Source organism: Pagrus pagrus (genome assembly GCF_965226575.1).
Source record: "Pagrus pagrus genome assembly, chromosome: 2".
Taxonomy (NCBI): Eukaryota; Metazoa; Chordata; class Actinopteri; order Spariformes; family Sparidae; genus Pagrus; species Pagrus pagrus.
Window position 1 is genome coordinate 1,230,054 of NC_140186.1, and position 20,226 is coordinate 1,250,279.

General features: G+C 49.6%; 2 protein-coding genes across 3 annotated transcripts in view; both read left to right on the forward strand.

The window, feature by feature from the left end:
- The window catches only part of LOC311265493 (protein jagged-1a-like), a 37,353-nt gene extending 17,630 nt beyond the window's left edge, over positions 1-19,723 (forward strand). For both annotated transcript variants that reach the window (XM_084367194.1, XM_084367193.1), the window contains exons 3-26: positions 6,227-6,284; positions 7,896-8,153; positions 8,662-8,722; positions 9,202-9,332; positions 9,471-9,590; positions 9,796-9,909; positions 9,997-10,110; positions 10,398-10,511; positions 11,247-11,293; positions 12,081-12,254; positions 12,491-12,641; positions 13,116-13,280; positions 13,369-13,482; positions 13,583-13,696; positions 13,818-13,931; positions 14,394-14,510; positions 14,778-14,805; positions 15,166-15,251; positions 16,455-16,568; positions 16,692-16,801; positions 17,004-17,234; positions 17,528-17,659; positions 18,014-18,164; positions 18,328-19,723. In XM_084367194.1, coding sequence (XP_084223320.1) covers positions 6,227-6,284; positions 7,896-8,153; positions 8,662-8,722; positions 9,202-9,332; positions 9,471-9,590; positions 9,796-9,909; positions 9,997-10,110; positions 10,398-10,511; positions 11,247-11,293; positions 12,081-12,254; positions 12,491-12,641; positions 13,116-13,280; positions 13,369-13,482; positions 13,583-13,696; positions 13,818-13,931; positions 14,394-14,510; positions 14,778-14,805; positions 15,166-15,251; positions 16,455-16,568; positions 16,692-16,801; positions 17,004-17,234; positions 17,528-17,659; positions 18,014-18,164; positions 18,328-18,854 — 3,345 coding nt within the window. In that variant the 3' untranslated portion in view covers positions 18,855-19,723. The remainder of the gene's footprint in view (positions 1-6,226; positions 6,285-7,895; positions 8,154-8,661; positions 8,723-9,201; positions 9,333-9,470; positions 9,591-9,795; positions 9,910-9,996; positions 10,111-10,397; positions 10,512-11,246; positions 11,294-12,080; positions 12,255-12,490; positions 12,642-13,115; positions 13,281-13,368; positions 13,483-13,582; positions 13,697-13,817; positions 13,932-14,393; positions 14,511-14,777; positions 14,806-15,165; positions 15,252-16,454; positions 16,569-16,691; positions 16,802-17,003; positions 17,235-17,527; positions 17,660-18,013; positions 18,165-18,327) is intronic.
- Positions 1-20,226, forward strand: part of LOC311271323 (uncharacterized protein) — a 207,725-nt gene that overhangs the window by 39,116 nt on the left and 148,383 nt on the right. The gene's annotated exons all lie outside the window — the stretch shown is intronic.

Genomic DNA, 20,226 nt, shown 5'->3' on the forward strand with positions numbered 1-20,226 from the left:
GTTGTGTCTGAGGTTTGGTTGGTTGCTTCTTCAACCAGATGTTGAGCTCTTTGAATCGGAGCTGAGTCGACACCAGGATGTTCTGAGTTCTGATGTTCACAGACAGATGAGCTGGTTCAGTCTGATGCACAGACGACGGCAGCTCTGACTTTTGATATTTGGAGCGAAGCCGTTTGTAGTTCAGAAAAACAACAGTTCGTCTTGTGCATTCAGGAGGAATCAGGGAACCATCTTGTTATCAGGCTCTGACACCTCAAAGCTTTTAATTCAGCTTCATCTTTGGAGGAATGTGCAGATTTCTTTCTTTTATTGTTTGTCATTTGAATTTGAAGCTGCCTGGGTCTGAATGTTGTCCACACAGGATGGAGCCACTCGGGTCCAACAGAGAATAACGAGGCGACTCGTGTTTCACTTCAAGCCTCAGAAATATGAGTTTGCCATGAGGCCTGAACAGAAGTCACGACCAGCAGCTTGCTTCTATAAACTGTGCTGCTGCTGAAGGTTTTGTTTTTAACGGCTGCGAGACCCTGATGGTGATAAATGTCCTGCTAGTGACCGACACGATATCCGACCAGTGATTCGTGCTGGTCGACGAGGGACTCTTTAATCACATCTGTGGTTTGTGTGGTCTCTCGTGAAGCTTCCTCCTCCGCCCAGCCTGTGTCCATCACATGAACACAGTCGGAGGAGATCCAGGAGCTGAAGGAAACAGCTTGAACATGGATGACATGTTGTTGGTGCATCAGCTCCAGGAGGAGGCAGGTGATCTGGGGATTTTAGATCGCTGTTGATCTCGAAGGCGTCTGCGGTGGGTGAATCGTGTAAATCCTGGTAAATCTATTTGGAGACTGGTGACTCCTGCAGCTTCCTCTCGGTGCTGATCACCTGTGAGGACCAATGTTTCTGCTACACATGGTCTAAAGATGAAGACGTTCTGTGCTGAAAGCTGCTCAGTGACTTCTCCTCAGACTTTGACCTGTAACTCTTCTTCTCTTTTGTTCGTTGTTTGATGCGTTTGAGATTAATTTGTGGTGTTTCATAACTTTTTATGAAACGTTTCTTTTGAGTCGAGCTCGATGAGCAAACCTATAAAATGGAATTTCTTAATGACACGTTTGATCTAATGTTTTCTGTACGTTGTAATCATGAGTCCATAAAGTAATAATTATCAGTCAGTCTTTAATAGTTCTGACTGAGTCATAAATCGGATCATTACGAGCTCCTCGGAGACGTTGTCTTTCTGCTTCCTGTTGTGGGAGCGAGCAGCGGGCCGGTCCGTGGCGCTGTGCTGACACCGGCTGAGGTTTCATGTGCTCATCAGTGGCTGCTGTGGTTTCCTGCCTCCAACTACAAATGAGGACAAACTGCACAAACAGACTTTCCCTCCTGCGTTGTTGCCGTAGTTTTCTCCTCTGACCTTCCAGCGTGGCGGCGTGGGGGATAAAGGCCCGTTGTTGGCGGCTGCGGGACATTCCTGCTGTCGACCCTGGTAACTGGCATGTTAAATGAAGCCGTCGTGGTCGGCGGCAGGATGAGGTTTCTGTTATTGTTCCCCTTTTGTGTCTCCTCAGTCTGAACTGGCAGGACCGAGCCAGACTCTCTCTGTGAGCGCGCCAGGCGTGTTTATTGGAGCCGTGATGGCGGCTCAGCATCTGTAAAGTTGAGTTTCACGCCGAGACTCGTCTGTGTTTCTGAATCCAGGACTTTCTGTCTGTGTGCGTCAACCTTTTCTTTCTGTGTCTCATCCTCTGAACTTATGACATCTTCATCCTTTTTTCTGTCCTTTGCTTTACATTAGCAGGTTTCCATGGGAACAGTGGGCGGCCCTTTCCTTTGGCGCTACGTTCCCTCAACCGTTCAACATCTGTATTTCAAGTCTTTAGCCTCGGATGTGAGGACGACAGCGGCCACAGACTCGTCCTCTTCAGTTCAGTCAGTTTGATTTCATCTCTCGACTCTTCCAGCTTCCTGTTACAAAGACGAGAGAGGAGTGAAGGAAGGATGGAGAGAAAGTAAAGGCGGTAGCTGCCCCAGTGAATTATGGGTAGAGGGGGAGCAGAAGGGCCTGCTGGGATGTTTTTTCCTTCCTGTGCCAGGCTCAGAAGAGTCCAGATGTGGCTCCGCTAGTCGACCAAACATGGACACATCTGATGACCTGAGTCTCACTGCCTCCACTCACTCCTCGAGTCCTTCCTTCTTCCCTTCCACTCTTTCTTTCTCTCTCTGCTGCTGACGTTTCCTTTTGTTTCCTGGAGGTTCATCAAGCTGAACGTCCTCTCAGTTTGATCCTTCTGTCACAGATTTATCATTTACTTATGCCCGTTGGATGCAGAACTTAAAGTCTGGCGAGACGTCTTCTCAGCTCTTGGAGTCTCACAAGGTTTTATTTTCTATTAAACAGAGTATTGTTGAGTTTGCTGCTTGACGAGGTGACCTCGTGCTCGGAGGAAGTGTACTGGATGTTCAATCAGTAAAAAAAACAACCCGATTCTCTGATACCGACAGTAACTTTCAGTGAAATGTGTTCCTGTTTTGTTGTGAGTCTCTTCTTGATTATCACTTTGAGAACCAGCGATGCCTGAACTGCGTCTCGATCTCATCATGCTGTCAGCGAGCGTGGACGAGGCGTCGCATCAACCACCCACACAGATGGTAAACGGAAGCTGCAGTCTGAGTGAGTCTGCAGCTCCTCCTCCTCCTGGACCTGCCTTCACATGTCGCCTGGCTCTGCACGCTCACAAACTATTTTCCCACAGTGAGCCTGCAGCCAGAGAAAGCAGTTCCACCTCTTCAATCAAACAATCAAAGGCAGTGGGAGTGATGGGAAATCACCAGCGGCCCGCCGACCAGCGCCGGTCGACATTTTGGCGAGAAGTGGCCTGTTGGCAGGTGACCAGCTGTCAGCGTCTCGGTCCTGCTCTCACAATCTAATTAGCTGCTCGAACCTTTTCGAGATGCCACCCACCGTGTTCGGTGGGCGACATGTTTGTTTTCCTCCGGGGTCAGGAGGCATCAGCGCGACGCCCAGATCGCGTTTTTTAGCCAGAGAGGTGACGCAAGGATGTTGCAAGAGTCGCTCAGAGGGGTTTTTCAGTCACAGCTGCTAACGTTAGCTCCGTTCTGCATTAGTGACAGTCATGTGGCGTTGTGGTAAACAGCGCCGTGGTACACTGGAGACGTGACGCTCCGTGCTGAGCCGCTCGGGACGAACCAGGACGGTTTCTAGAGATCTGAGCGTTGTCAGATTTCATTCAATCTGATTGTTCTGCCTTTTTTTACTTTTTAGATTCTCAGTGACGTCTGCTTCTTATTCTTGTCAGGGAGAAAATAAAAAGCTTTATTTGCCTCATTATAAACCAGCATGCTTCTCAGTAGAGCGCATGCCTCCGCCAGGACCCAGCAGTGCCCCTTAATTCAACCAAGCCCCATATATTGAATAAAACATTAAATCTGCTAAAGTAGTGGAGTAAAAAGTACAATATTGGCTTCTGGAGTTGGAAATATAGTAGCAGAAAATGGAGATACTGAAGGAAAGTACAAGTAGTTCAAAACCGTGCTTAAGTACTGGACTGAGACTCGGTCTTAGTTTGGTGTAAATCTGTTCAGTAGTTTTTGTTTAATCCTGCTGATAAACCAACAGACGGGTGAAAACAGAGCCTCCTCAGTGGAGGTGATGATGAGGCACGACTTTACTGAGTCGTTGTAGACGTTATCTCTCAGACATCAGTCCCTCTTCTCCGTCCATAAATCCACCGTATATTTCCTCTTCCTCTTCAGAGAACACATGAAACTCGTGTCGGACAGAATGAATCCCCTGTGTGATGTTTGCTGTGGCTCATTGTGGTCCAATAATCCTGTCAGCAGCTCTGAGCGCTCGATAACCTGACATCACAGGCCGAGCTAACCACTAATCTGTAAACTACACGGCCCGACTGTGGTTTCCTGCAGAGCCGAGTGTGGGTAGAAGAGAGTTTATCTAGCTGCTGTGGATCGACGCCAACATCAGCAGGGTTTGATAAATGTGCACAGGATGATGTAAGACCACCGACGTTGACGTTCGGGAACATTTAAAGCAATCTAAGTTTTCTATCAACGAGTCTGATAGGACATCGACGCCACAACAAACCAGGAAACCATCGAGTCACGACAGTGTTTCCACTCGGACTCGGTCCACCCTGCGGCAGCTTTCCTGCAGTCTTTGTTTTGGATGGTGGTCGGGTGTTGGTGCTATGTGCTCCTCACACGGGACTGACGTGACCAGAGACCTTCACTGATTTATTTTTAGAGTAACAAGTTTCATAACTGCTGGACCTTTTTTTAAATTTATTTTTATTAATCTTAAAATGGGACTTGATTAACTTGACTTGGTTATTGTAGGTTTTAGCTCTGGATTTTTTTAATTGTTGGTTTTAGCTCTTGACATCATTGTTGATCTCGACTTGACACCTGTTGCAGGACTTTAATTGGGACTTGGTTTTAACTCAGGACTTGTTGATCTTTAAATGGGATTTGTTGGTCTTGACTTGGTTGTTGTTTTTACCTCTCCTCTTGACTTCAGGACATGTTGGTCTTCTGGTTGGGACTTGACATAAGATTTGTCGCAGGACAAATGGGACTTGACCTGGTTCTTGTTGGTTCTAACTCACGACTTGACTCTGGATTTGTGGGTTTTAAGGACTTGATGATCTGAAGATCAAGACAGAAGGTCTTGTCTTGCCAGATGTTGCTGGACTTGGTTGAAGTTGGTTCTAACTCGGCTCTTATAAGGCCTCTTGTATCGGACTGAAGTGGGTCTCGTTGGTCTTGACTTGGGACTTGTTTCGGGACTTAAATGCCAGAACGTGAATTTACTTGTGAATTTGAAAACAGTGGTTTCGTCCTCAGAACAGAACTTTTCTTGTTCCTGACGACTTCTGCACAGATCCACTGACTGCAGGACCAGCTAATATTAACTGTGGCCTCGTTCACAACAACGTCCAGTCTGTTAAATTATCGTCACTGAAAGAAGTCGTTTCAAAGAGAGAAAGCACACACACACACACACACACACACACACACACACACACACACACACACACACACACACACACACACACACACACTCTCCTCAGTGTGACTCTGCTGTTATTTCTGGAGTTGTGTTGAGTTCAGAGTTTGGATGGTGTGAACGCTGGAGGAAGAGTCACTCAAACCACACACACACACACACACACACACACACACACACACACACACACACACACACACACTGGCTCTGGTCCCTCTGTCATTCGATAGCGGTGAGAGCGACAGTGGCCTTAAGAGACAAAGAGTTTCAAAGTGGCGCCGAAATAATGGGACACACACACACACACACACACACACACACACACACACTCTACTGTGGTTGGTTGTTAATGTTCCTTTAAACTGCTGCTTGGAGATGAAAACTGCTCTAACGTTGTGAATAACAGACCAGATTTTCAACAGTGACGAGTATAATCCTCATCAGTCCTGATGAATCTGTAGACGAGTGAAACCAGAAGGTTTATTTGAAGACACAAATGTTTTGGGTTTAACAGTAAAACACAGATACAGTAGAACAACATGTGCTGATTGTTGCTGTAGTTACATGTTGTTTTATTTTGTTTTTCATCCAAAGTTTTTATTGTTTAACCTAAACTGTTTGTTTTCTTCTGACATAAAGTCTGAGAAGTGTTTCATGTTTACTTGATGTTCATGTTTATCTATAAATGTCATTAAACTCACTTCAGTGTGTTCTGCAGGTGTCGGTCATGTTGGTTCCCAGAATCCCTTGAAAAAAGAAAATGTTCTGCTTATTTTGTTGCTTCATGACATCACGTTGTTTAAAGTAATATCTAATCCCAGATTGCAAGTTTGTACCAGAAGCCCTCATCCGGCCCACATTCGGCGTGATGGCACGTCTGCGGTCCAGATCAGAGCCACAAGCGAGAATAAACCCGAATAAACCAGATCTGGGCCACAGTTCAGTCTTATTTGGTTGGCTCAGATCTGGCGAACCGGAGTGGACCGCACAAGTGCCATCACTCCACGCGGGATGTGGTCCGGATCTGGGCCACAACAATTATGCTCTCAGGGTTGAGCATCAGAAATATCTAGTTTATTACAAAAGCAAGAAAAATCATCATATTTTAGAAACTGTCATTTCTCTCGATAAAATATTAAATGATTATGAATCTTTGACGAGTTTTCTCTGTGTGTGCAGAGGTCGTACACGTTGATCGTGGAAGCTTTGGACTTCAACAACGACTCTTCCTCTGGCAGTGAGTATCATCGTCTTCATCACTCATCCTGTCTTGACGCTGCTCCTCCTCCTCCTGAAACAAACACGACCTTTGACCTCTGAGCTCTGTGCAGCACGGGACACAGGCACAGAAATGTTTCTGATTAATGAGTCTGTAATTAAACGTCCTGTTCCCGTTCTGGTTTCGGGTTTGTTGCAGTGATGAAACAAACCCCTCTAGCAGCAGCCGGTGGAGGTGTTTACGAGCAGTTTTCTGAATGGGAGTAAAGAGCCTGTGAGGAGGAGTGAAGCTGCTCGTCATCCAGTGGTCAGCGAGGCGGCCGCAGCAAGAGTGTTGGCTCGGTGCTGTATTTGGCGTCCCACGGGGAACCATTATAGGCCCGGTGTGAAGTCGGCTGACCTCGGCCCAGGTGGGCTTCAGTGCAAGCGGCGTCGATGGGGGATGGAGGACGAGGCGGGGCCGATGGGGGGAGTCCAGTTCATCAGAGTTTTAGTCCGAACGTGGAAGCAGAAGGTTTAGTGACGATGCTGAAGCTGTGTGAGATTTGGAGGCGTCGTTCAGACAAACAGAGCTGAGAGGTCGAAGCTGAAGCTGCCGTCGAGCCAGACGCGGACAGAACAAATATTGACCTCTCAGTTTAGCATCAACAAGCTAAGTGCTCCCCGGCACGAGGCCTGTAACCAACACCGGCGTCAGCCTGTTACCGTGGCTCAGCTCAGGTAGCAGCCGGCCTCCTCCGGCCGCTGATGTGGGGCAGCGTGATTTATTTGATTTCATTATGATAAAAATTATTGTACAACAGCAGGAAGCACTCAGGCCGAGTCCTCGTGTCCGGTCCTTTGGAAAACTGGGTTTAAAAACAGAAAGGATCCTTCCAGATGAACATCTGAGCACAGTACCAGCACACCTGGGAAATAAACATATGACGTGACCATTAGCTGCATGAAATACCATGGAGTTATAATTTTACATACTCTTTACTTACCTGATTATTTTTCCGGCTGTAATGAAGGCTGACATCAGTATGTTGGTAACAAACATGGCTGTTAACGGGCCTCGGGCGTTCTTCAGCTCCTCTCGCTCTCGGCCAGGTGTCGGCTCCACGGCTCAGCCGGTATTCATCGTTAAAGTGCCAGTTTTGAATATTTGCTCAAATATCCTGGACAGAGCGGATCCAGCCTCCCGTGAGGGTAACTATTTTTCAGATCTGCTACCTCTGTGCCGTTTTTAGCACCTTTTTCTTTTTTTTTTTTTTATTCTCCATCGGGCTGTGAAGTGTCACAGTTTGCTCCCAGGCCGATGGTTTCTGGAGTTTCTTTTCTGCTCTTTCAGTGCAGCTGCTTGTCGGTTAAGCAGACGCCGTCACCTCAGCCCGACCACACTTTCCACCCCGCCGGTGAAATACCACAGAGCAGCTCAGCATTTTCAAACTCTCTGGAATATTCCTGCAGCTACGACGACCTGCTGTCCTCACCGACAGACCTGTTTCTGTCTGTGTTGACACCAGAGACGGTTAAAGACGGCTCATCAGGCTCATGTATACCACCTTCTGTATGGCAACATGCCTCTGTAACACACATGTTCATCCCTTCCCCTCCGTGTTCCCTCTCTGATCCGTTGTGTTTACAGGCGTCGGCGGGGCGCTGATCGAGAAAGCCGTCCACTCGGGGATGATCAACCCCAGCCGGCAGTGGCAGAGCCTGAAGCACAACGGCCCCGTGGCTCAGTTCCACTTCCAGGTCCGCCTCAGCTGCGACGAGCACTACTACGGCTTCGGCTGCAACAAGTTCTGCCGCCCGAGAGACGACTTCTTCGGCCACCACGAGTGCGACCACAACGGCAACAAGACGTGCCTGGAGGGCTGGTCCGGTCCGGACTGCAATACTGGTGAGTTCTGAGGGTTCGATTGATGTTGGCTCGGTTTGTTTTTAAACTAAAGGTGCTGAGTTCTGCTGACTCAGACTTTAAATCCAACGTTTTTATAAAGTTTAAGATTCAAAGTTTAGTCCTGATACTGGGACTGACTTCAGAAACTCTCCCTGATGTTGTGTTCAAATGCTCCTGTGAAACTCAGTCCTCCATGACAACAGTCTTACTTACTGACTTACTTGCAGCTTATTTATTTATTTATTTATTTATTTATTTACATACTTGCTTGATTACAAACTTGCTTACTAAGTTACTTGCTTGCTCACTTGCTTATTCACCTCCCAGCTCTCTGACTTGCTCGTTGTACTGTTACTGTTTTTAAAACCTCCCCCCCGACGGTGCGTTCAAATGCTTGTGTGAATCTCATCGTCCATGACGACAGAGACGTCCGCTGACATGATATTCAAGTAGCTGTTCTGGAAACATCCTCGTGTGCTGACCGTTTGTCCTCTAACGTCTCTTGCAGCGATCTGCAGACAAGGCTGCAGCACCGAGCACGGGTCCTGTAAAGCTCCTGGAGAGTGCAAGTGAGACCCGACACACACACACACACACACACACACACACACACACACACACACACACACACACACACACACACACACACACACGCACACTGTTCATGATATTTTAATTTTAATCTTCTGCTTTGATTCAAAGACTCTCTGAGATGACATGAATCTGTAAAATAAATATAAATCACTCAGTAATATGCAGAAATCACAGCCTGAAATCAAATTCAAACCATCAAACCTGAAACCTGATGAACTCATCTTGTAAACCAGGTTCACGTTCGTCCATTTTCTTTCTTCCTGTAGACGACGACGTGTTCAGAAGTCAGATGTAGTTCACTAATATAAATTGTGTCCAAGCTGCATTAAGTTGAATAATGTCAGCTCTGACATTGTCACAATATAACAAGTCGTAAATTCTTCGTAGTGCATTTTTATGATTTCTTCTGTATCCTCATAATAATGTAAGATACTCGTGTGTGGTCACCTCTCAGGTGTCTGTATGGCTGGCAGGGCGAGTACTGTGACCAGTGCATCCCTCACCCCGGCTGTGTCCACGGCAGCTGTGTGGAGCCCTGGCAGTGTCTCTGTGATACCAACTACGGAGGACAGCTGTGTGACAAGGGTACGCACACGCACGCACACAACACACAACACACAACACACACACACACACACACACACACACACACTCTGACAACACGATGCTGATGTTGTCCGTCTGCATTAGCAGGAAGATGATGAGATGTGTTTGTTCCTGCAGATCTGAACACGTGTGCGACGCTGCAGCCGTGTTTGAACAGAGGAACCTGCAGCAACACGGGACCGGACAAATACCACTGCTCCTGTCCCGACGGCTTCTCCGGGGTCAACTGTCAGAGAGGTGAGAGCGGCTCTGTGCTTCAAAGTCAGTAAAGGTAGAGTCCAGAGTGAGACATCTACAGAGAATAACTCTGATCATTGGTGTCTGACTGCACCTGAACACCAGCAGCAGGTGTGTGAGGAACCAGAAGGTTCTTGTCTGTATGAAAGAGTGAATGAATCTTCTGAGCCGATGTTGAACGTGTCCGTGTCCGTGTCCGTCTCAGCGGACCACGCCTGTCTGTCCAGCCCCTGTCTGAACGGAGGCAGCTGTGTGGAGACCAGTCAGGGTTTCGAGTGTCGCTGTCCCCCCGGCTGGACCGGACCCTCCTGCTCCATCAGTAAGACCTTCACCTCTTACCAGATCCTCTCTGAACCCTCAGTGACGTCTCGTCACCTGCTGGACTTTGTGTTTCTGTCTGTCTCAGATGTGGACGAGTGTGTGGTGAACCCCTGCAGTCACGGAGGAACCTGTCAGGACCTGGTCAACGGTTTCAGGTGTACCTGTCCTCCGCAGTGGACCGGGAAGACCTGCCTCATCGGTCAGTGCTGCGCTCTTCTTGAGAAGTTCTGATGTTGTCGTTGAGGCTGTTTAGGAAACTTGTGGAGTGTTTATTGAAGTTGTGAGTCATCTCTTCCATTGTTCATCAGTTTCATGTTCAAAATAAATCCATCAGCTGACGGAGAGTTTGACCTCTCCCTCCGGCGCTGTCAGACGGCCGGTCTCCGCCTGCTGCTGAGGATGACGTCACACGGTCACACTGAGCCAAGTAGGACCGGATCAGCCAAACACCGAGTGCTTCATCATCTGTTTATCGTGTCGTTTCAGATGCCAACGAGTGCAACGACGGCCCCTGCGTCAACGCCAACTCCTGCCGAAATCTGATTGGAGGATACTTCTGCGAGTGCCTTCCAGGTTGGACGGGCCAGAACTGCGACACCAGTGAGTGAGACGCTGCAGCGACACAGTAATCTGCCTAACGGAGGCGTCAGTGTGGTCAAGACGACACAATGTCATTGATTAATCCAATCTAAAGTCCCGCCCGTCCAGTTTAACCCACAGGACCTGATCGGGGGAGAAAATGACGAGAGATCACGTTTGAACTTTGTCTCGATGTCGGACGATAACTTGGTAAATAAAGTGTCAGTTAGTTGTAATTTGTAAGTTGGATCAATAAGCTCCCGTCACTTCCCTTTGTATAGAAACGATCCTTTTTGTTTTGACGGATGAATCTCAGATGCTGCATCACTGTGTCGTCCAGAACAAGCGCTAACGCCGCTAATTTAATCTGTCGGGTCATCAGCGCCACTTTGAACGTCCTCGTACACGTTGACAGACTTAATAAAACTTCTCCAATGTTCACGTCGACTCGACTTTATTAAATCTGAAGCTTCAGACGTTCACATTTATCACGTCCGGTGTGTCCACAGCCTGTAAAAGACGTTAGAACAGAGTAAAACACAACATGTCTGTGCAGTGATAGGAGGAGGAGGAGGAGGAGGAGGAGGAGGAGGAGGAGGAGGAGGAGGAGGAGGAGGAGGAGGAGGAGGAGGAGGAGGAGGAGGAGGAGGAGGAGGAGGACTGACCTCCAGCAGCTCGTCTCTGAAGGAACTCTGTGTTTATGTTCTGTAGATGTTTTTACGACGTACTGAGAAAACGTGTGACTTGTTTCTGCAGATATCAACGACTGTCGAGGTCAGTGTCAGCACGGAGCGTCCTGCAAGGTGAGAGAGTGTGTGTGTGTGTGTGTGTGTCTGTGTCTCCATGACAACAGCAGATCAGGTTTCTCTCATATAAACAGTCGTCTCGGCTCGTTCACATGCTGATTGCTGCATGTTTTGTTTTCGTGCCGTTCTTCTTCTCACAGTGGTTTTATTGTTTACTGACGCCAGATGAAGTTACATGACAGCGTTAACCGGCTCGCTTTGATTCAGTGTCATCAGAAAAGCTTTGGCCGGACCTGAGAACAGTCCACTTTTATTTCCAGTCCAGACTTTAATGTCAGCATCTGTGTGCTGCTAATAAAACTTTAAGACTCATTTAACTCTCCAAAGAGTTTAAGAAGTAGATTTCTGACCTCCTTTAACGTTTGGCAGAGGGCTCAGCGTTAGCTAAGCGCTACAAACAGAAGCTAACGTCAGCTTCAGGCTCTTTATTGTTTCCTGCTGCATTTAAAACCACTGAAAATACATTAAAGACAAATAAAGTGCAGTTTATTAGAATAAATGATGAAGAGAAGACGACGTCACATGAGAGGAATTAAGAACGGATCAAAAGATTCAGAGCAGTAAAAAGAATAAAGGATCATAAATGGATTACAAATGAAAGCAGTAAAGGACGACGACACGACGTCACATGAGGAATAAGAAACAGATAAATGGACTGAGATCTGTTTAAAAACTCTTTAGAAGAAGTCAGTGATCGTCCTCAGGCAGCTCGTGGCCTGACGTGATGCTCAATGAACGAGTGAAGCCATCTTTGTCTTCACCTCTCTCTCTCTCTCTCGTTCAGGACCTGGTGAACGGTTATAAATGTGTGTGTGCTCCGGGTTTCGGCGGCGAGCACTGTGAGAAAGACGTGGACGAGTGCTCCAGCGCGCCGTGCCTCAACGGCGGCCGCTGCCATGACGAGGTGGACGGCTTCCACTGCCTGTGTCCGCCGGGTTTCTCTGGGAGTCTCTGCCAGGTGAGCTGTTCGCCGGCCCGATGAGCCACCTGAGCCTGAAGTACAACAGAATGTTCTGTACATGTGGAGCTCTGCTCACCTGCTCGCCAACAAAGACTCAGTATGGATTATAAGTAGTGTGAAGGAGCTGTACGAATCAGAAAATCATCAACATTTTCATCAACATTTGAAATCTATCTATATCTGTCCAACCACCTGAGTGCCTGTGGGAGCTGACCGGTTCTGTCCGTCCACAGCTGGATATCGATTACTGCCTCCACGCTCCGTGTCAGAACGGCGGTCAGTGTTTCAACGTGGCGTCCGACTACGTCTGCAAGTGTCCCGAAGACTACGAGGGCAAGAACTGCTCGCGCCTGAAGGACCACTGCCGCTCCACGCCCTGCAAAGGTACACACACACACACACACACACACACACACACACACACACACACACACACACACACACACACACACACACACACACACACACACACACACTTTATAAAGACGCTGTAACTGGAAACAGACGTTTCAAACCAAATGTTTCCAAGACGTGTTTCTGTTTGCGCTGCTGTCACAGTGACAGCCGTGTAGCTAACGCTGGCAGCTCCTGGCTACTGTCGAAAAGAGAAATGAGCGTAAGAATCCCAGAGTGGTCTATAAACTGATCTCAGTGCTGTGAGAAGTAAAACAGCCGCTTGTGTTAATAAAGTCTGCAGGTTTTGAAATATCAGTGTCAGAACAACTCCAGAGACGAGCAGAGTCCAAGTGAGGTGTGAGTCTGTCCGAGGTTATTCATCTGTGTTTACATCTGAGGGCTCCAACATTTTGGTTGGGACTGTTCCCGGTCTGACTTCCTCTCCCTCCTCTTCCTCTCCAGTGATTGACAGCTGCACGGTGGCCGTGGCGTCCAACAGCACGCCGGGCGGGTTGCGTCTGATTTCGTCCAACGTGTGCGGCCCTCACGGGCGGTGTCGGAGTCACGCCGGCGGACAGTTCAGCTGCGAGTGCGAGGAGGGCTTCACGGGGACGTACTGCCACGAGAGTGAGCGCAGACGTTTGTCTTGTCTTCAGTGTTGAGGCTCATAAAAAACCGACTGTGCACATTAAACCACCTCTCTCCTGCCCGTCAGATATAAATGACTGTGAGAGCGCCCCCTGTCTGAACGGAGGAACCTGCATTGATAAAGTCAGTCAGTACGAGTGTATCTGTGCGGACGGCTGGGACGGACCCGCCTGCCACCACAGTGAGTCCTCCTCGTCCTCCTCGTCCTCTTGGCTGTAAAGGTAGAGAGCATGTACGGCGGCCATGTTGGACGTGTTTTCATGTTTTTGTTTGTCGTTCAGACGTTGACGACTGCAGCTCCGCCCCCTGTCAGAACCGCGGCGTCTGTCAAGATCTGGTCAACGACTTCTACTGCGAGTGTAGCGACGGCTGGAAGGGGAAGACCTGTCGCTCAAGTACGTCTTTAACTTTCCTCCTCTGGTCTGGTTTTATGTCTGATGTTTTCTTCTCGTTCACACTCACCGGTGTGAAGCGACGTGCAGCCTGCTGACGTCCTGCTGTCCGCTTTATTTCCAGGAGAGAGTCAGTGCGACGAGGCGACCTGCAACAACGGGGGAACCTGCCGCGACCAAGGAGACGCCTTCAAGTGTCTGTGTGCCGCCGGCTGGGAGGGCGCCACCTGTAACATCGGTCAGTGTGGCGACATGTTTGCTTTTGTGTTTTAAAGGAACAGTTCAACCTGAAATGTAAATCCAGTCATCGTCTCCATGAGATGATGTGAAGTCTCGTAGTCCACAGAACATCTCTGGAGCTTCACAGTAAAACAGAGTTGCAGCGTTCTGCTGAACACCTGAAGCAGCTGGAGATGATTCAAACATCAGATGTCTCCATGCAGCTCGTCTGCTGCGATCACAGAGATCACACTGATCTGAGGAGACGTCATTTAAACTCTTTATTAAGATGAAGTCTTCACTGCAGCTGCTGAGATAAAAGTGTCTGAAGCTCCAGAAATGTTTTGTGAACTTCACCTGACCTCCCATCAGCCTGGAGGGAGGAGATGATGACTGAATGTTTGGGTGGACTGTTCCTTTAAAGTGTCTGCGTGTTGATCGGCAGCTGACGGTCGTGTTTTGTTTGTTTTTTGGTCTCCAGCGAAGAACAGCAGCTGTCTGCCGAGTCCCTGTGAGAACGGAGGAACGTGTGTGGTGGACGGAGACTCCTTCAGCTGCGTCTGTAAGGAGGGCTGGGAGGGCGCCACCTGCAGCCACAGTGAGTCCCTGCACCACCTCCACCTCCACCTCCAGCACCACCTCACACACTTACACCTTCACTGGTTAAAAATCCCACTTAAACCTGTTGATGGAAAAGCGGTGACAGCACAATTATCATCAGTTAGTATAAGTAGTGAAGAAGTGTGACCTCACACAGCTGATGGGAAGTAGTTCAGTACATCAGTTCATCCTCTGGTCACCATGAACACGTTTAATGTTGTCGTCCAGAGTCGGACTGAAGTCTCACACTTTCTTTATTTTACAGACGCCAACGACTGCAGTCCTCATCCCTGGTGAGACACGTGCACACACACACACACACACACACAGTGATGTCATCATGAAGCACACGGTCGTCACATTTTGAGTTTTTGTGTTTTAAGCTACAATAAATTCTCCTCAAATCAAATCTTTTTAAATCAAATCAAAACTTTGTATCTGCTCCGACCACAAGCTGGAACCAAACGGGTCGTTTGGTTCCAGCTTGTGGTCGGAGCAGATACAAAGTCAAGCTGCTGCCATCTTTGAAACGGATCAGAACATGGAGATATGTTCTGACTGTGATTAAGTCGAGTCAGATTTGTAGCTGCGTTAGTCTTTGTGGGAAACACTGAAGCTTCTGTTGCTGAGCGTCCTCCGTCTCTGTCCTGCAGTTATAACAGCGGGACTTGTGTCGACGGAGACAACTGGTACCGATGTGAATGTGCTGCAGGGTTCGCCGGGCCGGACTGCAGAATCAGTGAGTGTTGATCCTCCTTCTCTCTGCCTCAGTGCCTTTGAGCTGAGGTCTGTAAACTGAGGTCAGGGTCTCTGAGCTGTGCTCGCTCTCCCCCCTCTCTCTCCCCTCTCTCTCTTTCCCTGTCCCTCTCTCTCTTTCCCTGTCCCCCTCTCTCTCTCTCCCCTCTCCCCTCTCTTTCCCTGTCCTCCCCTCGCTCGCTCTTTCCCTGTCCCTCTCTCTCTCTCCCCTCTCACTCTTTCCCTGTCCCTCTCTCTCCCCTCTCCCCTCTCTCTCTCCCCTCGCTCGCTCTCTCCCCGTCCCCCCTCTCTCTCCCCTCTCTCTCCCCTCTCTCTCTTTCCCTGTCCCTCTCTCTCTCTCTCCCCTCGCTCGCTCTTTCCCTGTCCCTCTCTCTCTCTCTCCCCTCTCTCTCTTTCCCTGTCCCCCTCTCTCTCTCTCTCCCCTCTCCCCTCTCTTTCCCTGTCCTCCCCTCGCTCGCTCTTTCCCTGTCCCTCTCTCTCTCTCCCCTCTCACTCTTTCCCTGTCCCTCTCTCTCCCCTCTCTCCTCTCTCTCTCCCCTCTCTCTCCCCTCTCTCTCTTTCCCTGTCCCCCTCTCTCTCCCCTCCCTCTCCCTGTCCCCCCTCTCTCTCCCTCTCCCCTCTCTCCCTCTCCCCTCTCTCTCTTTCCCTGTCCCCCTCCCTCTCCCCTCCCTCTCCCTGTCCCCCCTCTCTCTCCCTCTCCCCTCTCTCTCTTTCCCTGTCCCCCTCTCTCCCCTCCCTCTCCCTGTCCCCCCTCTCTCTCCCTGTCCCCCCTCTCTCCCCGTCCCCCTCTCTCTCCCCTCTCTCTCCCTCTCCCCTCTCTCTCTTTCCCTGTCCCCCTCCCTCTCCCCTCCCTCTCCCTGTCCCCCTCTCTCCCCTCCCTCTCCCTGTCCCCCCTCTCTCTCCCTGTCCCCCCTCTCTCCCCGTCCCCCTCTCTCTCCCCTCTCTCTCCCTCTCCCCTCTCTCTCTTTCCCTGTCCCCCTCCCTCTCCCCTCTCTCTCCCCGTCCCCCTCTCTCTCTCTCCCCTCGCTCGCTCTTTCCCTGTCCCCCTCTCTCTCCCCGTCCCCCTCTCTCTCTCTCTCTCCCCCTCTCTCTCTCCCCCCTCTCTCTCCCCTCTCTCTCCCCCTCTCTCTCCCCTCTGTTGGTGAGACGTCAGCAGATGAACTCACGTCTGTCTCGTGTCTCTCAGACATGGATGAGTGCCAGTCGTCGCCCTGCTCCGTCGGCTCCACCTGTGTGGATGAGATCAACGGTTATCGCTGCGTCTGTCCGACAGGAAGAGCCGGCCCGCGGTGTCAGGAAGGTAAAGACGGTCCCTGAACAAACAACAGAGAGCAGCGATCAATGACTGAGTGAATATTGTAACAGACGGGTGGTTGGGTCCGGGTGTCTGGACGGTCGGTGCTGACGGTGTTTTGTGCTGCAGCGTCGGGACGGGCCTGTGTGGTCCGAGGTCTGGTGGCTCTGGATGGAAGCAGATGGGACGAAGACTGCAACGAGTGCCGCTGTCACAACGGCAGGATCAGCTGCAGCAAGGTACAACCCACTCTGACACCAGAACCTCCGGCCCAGTAGTTCATCTGAGAGAGGGCGAGCGAGACGATGAGGGAGAGAGAGAGAGAACAATGAATCCTAACCTCTTCCTGTCTCCTCCTCTTCCTCCTCCTCTTCCTCCTCCTGTCTCCTCCTCTTCCTCCTCCTCTTCCTCCTCCCGTCTCCTCCTCTTCCTCCTCCTCAGCTCCGGTGTGGTCCTAAACCCTGCAGCCTCCACAGTACGACCCGAGGCTCCGAGTGTCCGGCCGGTCAGACCTGCGTCGGCGTCCTGGACGAGCGCTGCTTCGTGAAGCCCTGCTCCAATCAGGGGGAGTGCTGGAGCCCCGCCCACAGAGCCCCGCCCACAGCCAGGTGTCACCCAGAGAGCGGCTGCGCCAACGTCACCTTCACCTTCAACAAGGACGTCATGACGAGGGTCAGTCTGGTTTCCTGCTGCACAGGAACCATTTGTTCAGAGCCAGTTACCAGATGTACTCGAGTACTTTTGCTTCACGACTTGACGTATTAATATTTTCAGATATAATTTAACAGTCACAGCGGACATTTTACTGCACTGAGTACTTTTAATACTTCCTGTACATTTCCCTGATGATACTCACATGCAGGACTTTTACTTGAACCGCAGTATTTTTATGACGCATCAGCATCAGAGCGCTGACCGTGCGCTCCCTTCATGCCGCTGACGAGCTCCTCTGGCTGCTGTTTCAGGGTGTGACGGTGGAGCAGGTTTGTTGTGAGCTCCGGAGCCTCTACGTCGTCAGGAACCTGTCGTCCGACTCCTCCGTCTCCGTGAGCTGCGAGCCGTCGCTCATCACCAACAACGAGATCCACGTCGCCATCGTGAGTCACGTCTGCACCACAAAACAGTTTTAGCTGCTGAAAAACGACAGTCGACAGTTTAGAACAACACACAGTGTAATCAGCTGATATAAGTTGGTTTGGTTTCATTTTCAGTCTTCACATTAACTTTTACCAGAAGTCTGGAAAGATTAAACTGGAAAAGGAGCAGAGCTGAGATAAGAGCGCAGGCCGAGTCCTCAGTGGAGTTTGAAATGTTAACAAACCGCCACAGCCAGAAGATTTCTGAGCGTCCTGGGAGCCAGAAACAGTGATTAGATGAACCAACATGAACATTTATTTAGACTGAAATGTCACCACGGACCATAACGGAGTTCCTCCTGTCAAATGTTTCAGTCGGCAGACGACCAGCGGAGAGGTTTGACCTTCGTCAAGGAAATCACAGACAGGATCATGGATCTGGTCAGCAAGAGGAGCGCCAACAGCAGCATCATCAGCGCCATCGCCGAGGTTCGCATCCAGAGACGACAGAGCCACGACGCCAGCGGTGAGAATCAGCAGCGATGTTTCTGCTGCGGCCTGAAACTGATCCGTTCTGTAGGATGACTCGTTACTTAGACGAAATCTAAACACGCTGAGATGTTCGACCAGTAATCATCAGTACTGTGGAGATAATGACTAACCTGACCTGTTTTTCTCTCCGTCATCAGACCACCTCGTGCCCCTGCTGGTTTCCACGGTGATCGTTGTGTGGGCGTCGGCGATCGCCTCGATGTTGCTGTGGTGCGTGAGGAGGCGGAGGAAGCAGAGCGCCCACACGGGCGTCAGCACGCAGCCGTCGTCGTCCTCTTTGGCCCCCGCAGCCGAGGACAACAACGCCCTGCACAACAGCGTCAGCGCCGCCCGCGAGCAGCTCAACCACATCAAGAACCCCATCGAGAAGAACCCACCGAACCAGCACCACCACCACCTCCTCCACCACCACCTCTGTGAGGACAAGAACTCCGTCAACGCCAACATCAGGAAGTCAGACGCCGGGAGCCAGTCGGACGAGGACGAGATGGACAAGAGGCTGCAGAAGGCGAGGTTTCCCCGGGCGCCGCCGGCGTACTCGCTGGTAGACTGGGAGGAGCGCCCGGCCCACCGACCGACAGGAAGACCTTCGCACTGGAGCAGCAAGCAGGACAACAGGCAGCTGCAGTCACAGAGCGTGAACAGGATGGAGTACATCGTATAACCAGCCGGCTCCAGGGACGTTCGTGACCTCGAGGGGATTCCTGCTTATTGTCTTTTTTATTTTCTGTTCGTTTTCTGGTCAGGACTGAACTTCAAGATGGATTTTTGCTGTTTTAATTTATGTTTGGACTGACACTGGTCTGAGCGGTCCACTGCGGTTGGCTGGAACCCCGATTTTTGTGGACGTCTTTGTTAAAAACGCCAGAATTTGGACGCGCAGGAACATCCCGAGAGCCCGACGGGCTTCAGGATCCGAATTTGGAATAAGAAAAATATTTATTTAGTGTTTTTGCGGAGAGTCGATGTGAAGAATCGTCCTTGTAGAATGTTTCTGTATAGATTGTAAATATTTTTTTAATTAATCATTGTGTATATTTGACTCATTAACTTAATTGTCCAGAGCCTTAAGATATTTCTTTTTTTTAATTTATGAGTATTGTTTCAGGCCGAAGCTTCTCGAGCCTCCGACTTCTCGATGGAAATATTTTTTTGAGATATTTTTCGTCGGCGCCAAAAGTGTTCTTGAAAGAATAGTTTATTTTTAGCCTTTTGGATTTGGGCATTTTTGTGCCTCAACTGAATGTTTTGTACGTTGTTGTTGTTCGCCTGCGTTTTCTTGGTACGTTTGCTGGTCAGAGACACATTTTGCTGCTGACGTTTCCTTTTATACAAACCAACACGGTGGCAGACGTTTTCCTTTTTGCTACTGAAAAATTCTTCAAGGGACGCAACTGTTTTTGTAGTGATTTGTATATTTTGTACAGTGTAAAAATGAGAGTTGAGAACAGGCTTCAGATCCTGTTTTTGTAACAATCTGATCAAAACTGCAAAATTAAAAAAGGATCCTGTGGAGTTTTCTTGTAAAAATCACTGAGTGTATTTTCTTCCTCATAAAACGTTTGAAAAGATGATTTAAAGGAGCAGTTCACCCAAAAAATGTCAAAACTCAGCCATCGTCTCCTCCTGATGATATAAAGTCAGGCTCAGTCATCGTCTCCTCCTGATGATATAAAGTCAGGCTCAGTCATCGTCTCCTCCTGATGATATAAAGTCAGGCTCAGCCATCGTCTCCTCCTGATGATATAAAGTCAGGCTCAGTCATCGTCTCCTCCTGATGATATAAAGTCAGGCTCAGTCATCGTCTCCTCCTGATGATATAAAGTCAGGCTCAGTCATCGTCTCCTCCTGATGATATAAAGTCAGGCTCAGTCATCGTCTCCTCCTGATGATATAAAGTCAGGCTCAGTCATCGTCTCCTCCTGATGATATAAAGTCAGGCTCAGTCATCGTCTCCTGATGATATAAAGTCAGGCTCAGTCATCGTCTCCTCCTGATGATATAAAGTCAGGCTCAGTCATCGTCTCCTCCTGATG